Source organism: Mandrillus leucophaeus, unplaced genomic scaffold, assembly GCF_000951045.1.
Source record: "Mandrillus leucophaeus isolate KB7577 unplaced genomic scaffold, Mleu.le_1.0 Scaffold116, whole genome shotgun sequence".
Classification (NCBI taxonomy): Eukaryota; Metazoa; Chordata; class Mammalia; order Primates; family Cercopithecidae; genus Mandrillus; species Mandrillus leucophaeus.
In genome coordinates, this window is record NW_012099876.1 from 3,367,017 (window position 1) to 3,373,016 (window position 6,000).

Below are 6,000 nucleotides of genomic sequence, written 5' to 3' on the forward strand. Positions count from 1 at the left end.
AAACATACACAAATTCTTCTAAATGCTGTACATGTTTTTTCCCCAAAATGTCCCAGTTAAGATTGACTTTAAGTCAACACATTTGATTTTGGTACTCTTGGCTTGAATGAATGAGAAATGTATGTCTCTTCCATAGTTTTTCATGATTTAACTAAGGACCAAAAGAATAAAATCAATAATGGACTTTTTTTTTTTCCTAAGCTAAGATGGACTTAAAGATCATTTCATGCCTTCTTCATTTTATAGCACAAGAAGCTGAGACTTGACCGGAGTCACATGGAAATCAGTAATTAGGATCCCTATTTCTTTCTGAAAGGAGAAGTAGTGTCTGGGCATCAAGTTATCCCGGAACACTTCAACAATGACTGCCTACCACACAGGGATGGAGTTTTGAGTAAAAAGAGAAACAGAGACAATTTTTCAGTACCAGCTTTCCTGTTACTGACATTAATTGTAATCACTTTCATTCAATATGCTTTCAGTTTTTCAAATTATTTCTGCATATGTTGGGTAACCTTGCACCTCATAAGCAACTCATGAATTAGGTTAGGCAAAGGTACCTAACTCAGTTTTCTTTTCTTTTCTTTTATGTTTTTTTTTTGAGATGAAGTCTTGCTCTGTCACCCAGGCTGAAATGCAATGGCATGATCTCGGCTCACTGCAACCTCTGCCTCCTGGGTTCAAGTGTTTCTCGTCCCTCAGCCTCCAGAGTAGCTGGGATTACAGGTGTGTACCACCATGCCCAGCTAATTTTTGTATTTTTAGTAGAGATGGGTTTTCGCCACGTTGGCCAGGCTAGTCTTGAACTCCTGACCTCAGGTGATCTACCCGCCTCAGCCTCCCAAAGTGCTGGGATTATAGGCATGGGCTACTGTGTCCAGCCCTAACTTAGTTTTCTAATAAAGACATTGAGGCCTGGGAAGATTTATATGTATTATACAAGGGCAGTTGGTTAATTATTGGCTGAGCTGGGACCACAGTCTAAGTCCTCTTGCTATTTTTCCCATGCTGACTTTTTACTCATGCAATAAATACTTACTGAGCATCTACTTTGTACCAAGCTTTGTGCCATGTACTGTGAAAGAGAAAAGACCTGCCCTGCCCTTGTAGGGCATATTACATAGAGTTGAATCCATCATAAACAACTTTGTGGTACAAACAGTCCCATTCCTCATATCTAATTGGATTAATAAGGTTCACCAACATATTTTCTTAGGATAAGATCTGTGTCAATTTATTTCCAAGCCTCAAAGTCTCCACTTGTCCTCTTCTGCACTAAAATATTTAAAGAAATAGTCTTCACCCTCCTTTCAATGATATTTACAAGATAATATAGGACTGTGGCACTTCTGATATATTTTGAGACTTGCAGAAAGCCCCTTATTTATTTATTTGTTTTTTTGCCCAGGAAAAATTAACACATGTGTTAGTCAACCATAATGACTTCTAAATCTTAGAAAGAAGACTAGGAGGAGGGCATTTTAGTAGGTACCAAGGTATTACAAGAGTAGTTAAATACATTCAGGGATACATCAATATGTGCCTCTATTCCTGGGGCAGTAGATCAAGTATGGAGGAAAGATTTATTGATTTAAGTAGTCTGATTGATATCCGTATCTCAAGTCACTCTCTGTATGTTATCATGGGTATTGAATAGTATAGATAGGTTTGTATGTCACTGTATTTGGAATAAGCTGTAATACACATTTAAAATGTGATTTACATTAGATTTACTTTTAATCCTAACAACCCTATAAAGTAAGTGTCACTATCCCAATTATAAAGATGAGCATACTCTGGAAAGGTAAGTGACTCGCCCCAGGACTGAAGAACGCATGTCCTTAACCCAGTGCCACATTGCAGAAGCTCTGGCTGAAATGTGTTTATTGGACAAAGCTGCACACACATTGGTAATATGGCTAGATTTATGGGGCATTCCAATAACAAATTAAGCAAGACATTGTTACTGTAAGCCCAGATCACAGCAAGTCCACCTAGCCTTTGTCCCCACTGTTAGTTCCTATGTTGGGAATCTTCCTATCCAGCATCACCCTTCTCCACTCTTTCTTCTAAAGACAAGAATGCTGAGGCCTTGTGCATGAATGCATTTCTAAAGAATTTGTATATAAATGAATTGTATGTCACATCCTGTGTTAATTCACTTAACAGCTGGGAAATTAAGGAAGTCTTGGTAAAGACTTAAAAATTCCTTCCCCATTTATATGTTATGAAACCTTTAAAAGAAGTTCATGAATTAGATTTGCATAAAGTCAAGCCTACCTTAGAAAGAAAATAAATTTGCTTTTAAATTAAGTCACTCATTTTTTTAATAAGTGAAAGGAAATATGACTGTGAGAGGGGTTATATAACCAGAACAACAGGTACACCCATTCCAGTCGTGAATAGCATCCCATTTCTCTCGTTCTCAAGAGTAAGATTAGGCTATAACATCAAGTATCATTTAGAGTTGGAACTTTCTGATCGTACTGATTTCCTCTGTGCTTGGGAGGCTGAGCAGCTAAAGAAATCTGATTTCATATAAGTCATTGGCTGTAGCCAAATGCCTTTTTCATTGTCCAGGAAGAAATAATGTTTATATTGAAATACCTACTTTCCAAAGCATTGCAGCCCCAATTTCAATGATTATGTGAAGCAGATGGGAAAATATTTTAAATTTCTGTAAAACAGAAGACCATAGTCCTGACACTTCATCCTCATAAACTGCATCTAGATAAGTAAGCCAGTGAAAATATTAAGTGATGTAGATTCAAATTCAGCTTCTGGTGACAAACACAGTGATGACTCTCGTTATATAATGATGGCGTTCAAGAGCTCCAAAATGTGCAGATGTTTAGAAACCATGTCACATCATGAATAGTTACATTTAGCATATACAAGAGAAGAAATATGGTGGCTGAACTTGCATGTTTGAGGACTAATGTGTGGAAGGGGCAGTAGGCTAATTACATGCCTCAAACAGCAGAACAGAGATGAATGGGTGGAAATACTACAGAGATGTGTATGTGTAGAAGAAAGGACTTCGAGATGATTGGCACTACCCACTGCTGAGCAGGGGTGCATTTGAATTCGGCGTGTTCACTAGACTGAGGCTAGAGACTCCCATGTTGGGAATGCCCTTGGACAAAAAAACTGGTGTTGAATGGGAGATCTGGAATCTGCACCGTTCTCAGATTAGGTTACTCCTTGACTTTCTAAATGAAGACTCTAGGGAAGCTGGAAAGTTATGCCAGCCCTATGTGGTGTGAGCCATGCTAAGAGTCCAGTTCATAACTGCAAATCCTTCTTGTTCAGGAGCACAGTACCATGCAGAAGTTACACTGCACGCAAGTTGACAAAATTGTGGCACAGTATGACAAAGAGAAGTCGACTCATGAGAAAATCCTAGAGAAGGCAATGAAGAAGAAGGGGTAATACTGTTTATTTCCTTCTGAAGACTTTCTCTATGTTTATATTTTGTCTTTTCCCACAGTTTTGCTGCTGTTTAGGTCAAGGAAGAACTTAGTGTTAACTTGATTTTCATCATTAAAAATTATCCATGGAAAGTAAGAAACTCATTCATTTTAAAGCTCTAACATCATAACAGGTTAATGAGTGGATGTAGCTTCTGGTTTGGGGAAGGTTCTCAGCAGAGATTCTGAAATCTTTTAATTCATCATAATTAGTTCTAATATGAGAAAGAAAGCTTAGCCTCAAATAATTGAAAAAAATACCTCTTTACTCTGAGAATTGATTGTCCTTTTTAATTTTGAACTAATTTTAAATTTACAGAAAAGTTGCCAAAATAGTACAGAGAGTTCCCTTATACCCTTAATTCATTTTCCCTAAATGTTAACATCTCACATAATCATAGTACAGTTGTCAAACCAGGAAACTAACAGTGGTACAATACCATCAACCAAGCCACAGTGATTTTTCACATTTTGCCAGTTTTTCCACAAGCGCTTGTTTTCCACTCTGGGATCGCCTCCAAAATTGCACATAGCATTTAGTTGTCATCTCAGTATATGATAATTCCTCAATCTCTCCCTGTCTTTTGTGACTTCAACTTTGAAAAAGGCCGGGCAAGTGGTCTGGAAAAAGGCCCCCCCTTTGGAATTGGCCGAAAATTCCCAAGAAGAAAAGGAAGGTAAGCAATTGGGGCAAACCCAACAACGAAACCAAGCCGCCTCCCTCCCCAGCCAAGAAAATGGGGGGGGGGGGGGGTGACACTGATATGTCCCATTATTGATGATGTTAACCTGGATGACGTGATTAAGGTGGTATCTGACAGGTTTCTGCACTCTCAGGTTACTTTTTTCCCTTTATAAATACTTTGGGGAAAATTCCGTGAGACCATGCATACATTCTATTTATCTGAGAAATTATTTTTCCTCCTTTTGACCTTCCCCATGGGTTCTCTCTGTTTTTTATCTCTTTCCTTCAATCCCTGCTGATGTATTCTAGTTTTCCACAACCTTTGGCACGAGAGAAAAGGAGAATGAGATTTCTTTTTCATACTTGGGTTTTTTGGTGTTTGGTTTTTGTTTTCTATTTTTTCTTTTAACAGTCACTCAAGATATACCCAGAAAATTAAGGTCTGAAAACAGAACAGATTATGGTGGTTATAATTTTCTTGGACATTGGTTCATATTGCTGAAATTTCAGATCCCAAGATCTAAGTTCATGACATGAAACCAATGTAATTTGCTTGAGGAGTAAATGGTGAGTAACTAAAATGCCTGCCCTGGACTCAGGCCTCACTATTTGAGAGGTACCTTCATTTTTATTAAAGTTGTATTTTTCAGAAAAATACAAATCAGGCACTGATTATTGAGCATCTGTTATTATGTATCATCTGCCTTTTGTTTTCCCCCCAGGTTTCACTGTGTATCATTGAGGCAGAAATGTGCCTGTTGCTTAGAAAACATTTTGATCTGTATTTTAAGTGAGTGAGTCACCCACCTCAGAGCTCATGTGGCAATATTGGTAGTGATTGCAGTAAGTTTTGAGGAGCTGTGATTCTTCTAGATTGTAACCACATCAGCTTTGGCCTATTTCTTTTTAGTAAATTAATTTTTCATATTTAATGACATTTTAGGCTATAATATTGAAAGTGATGGTGACATAGACTCTAATACCAAGGAGCAAATTGTTGACAACTTTATAGTACTCTCCAAGAATAAGGTTATTTGTATTTACAAGATACCTTTTCAAAAAATGTTTCACGCATTTTTGTGGATCGGTGTATTTAGAAACACAGTTTTGGCTTAACCAAACCAAAAATCTTTATTAAGGAGATTTCAGACCCAAGCACCATAGAGTAAATTTCTTTGCTAAAAATAGTATTACAATTTTTGGATTCAATCAATCATGAGTGCTACCTTTAGAAATAAAAAAAAAAAAACTGATAAAATATATCTTTACCTCATGATTGTTTTTACTCTCAAAGATAATGTGGGATCAAAATGTAATTTATTATAAACTTGATGGTTAATAGAAATGTTCCTGGTGTGACACTTAACCCCCGAAACAGGCTATTGAGTCCTCTTGGAGGTCTCTCAACAAATAAAGCCCTGTTTTATCCTAAATGTAGGTGAGACTGGGAAAGTCTAACCCGTAGATTTCTTCCTGAGCCTGTGCTGTCAAATGCAGCACTCCTACCAGGCTCTCCACACAGAGCATTTCCAAGTACTCTAAACAACAGAATCTTAGCAATACATTAAAAGGTACTTCAAAATCAGACAATCAGACATCAGATACTTTCTTCTGGAAGCCATATCTGAGGAGAGTTTCTCATCATTAATATTGACCGTGGTATCAAGATTGCCTGGACTTGGTCTTGCTATGTCGCCCAGGCTGAAGTGCTGTAGCACAATCTTGGCTCAATGCAACCTCCATATCCCAGGTTCAAGCAATTGTCCTGCCTCAGCTTCTTGAGTAGCTGAGACTACAGGCACATGCCACCACGCCCAGCTAATTTTTTGTATTTTTAATAGAAAC

The 6,000-nt window shown here is 37.7% G+C and overlaps 1 protein-coding gene across 1 annotated transcript in view; it reads left to right on the top strand.

Moving 5' to 3' along the window:
- Nucleotides 1-6,000, top strand: part of PLCB4 (phospholipase C, beta 4) — a 293,921-nt gene that overhangs the window by 265,120 nt on the left and 22,801 nt on the right. The window contains exon 32 of the mRNA XM_011998921.1: nucleotides 3,313-3,428. Coding sequence (XP_011854311.1) covers nucleotides 3,313-3,428 — 116 coding nt within the window. The remainder of the gene's footprint in view (nucleotides 1-3,312; nucleotides 3,429-6,000) is intronic.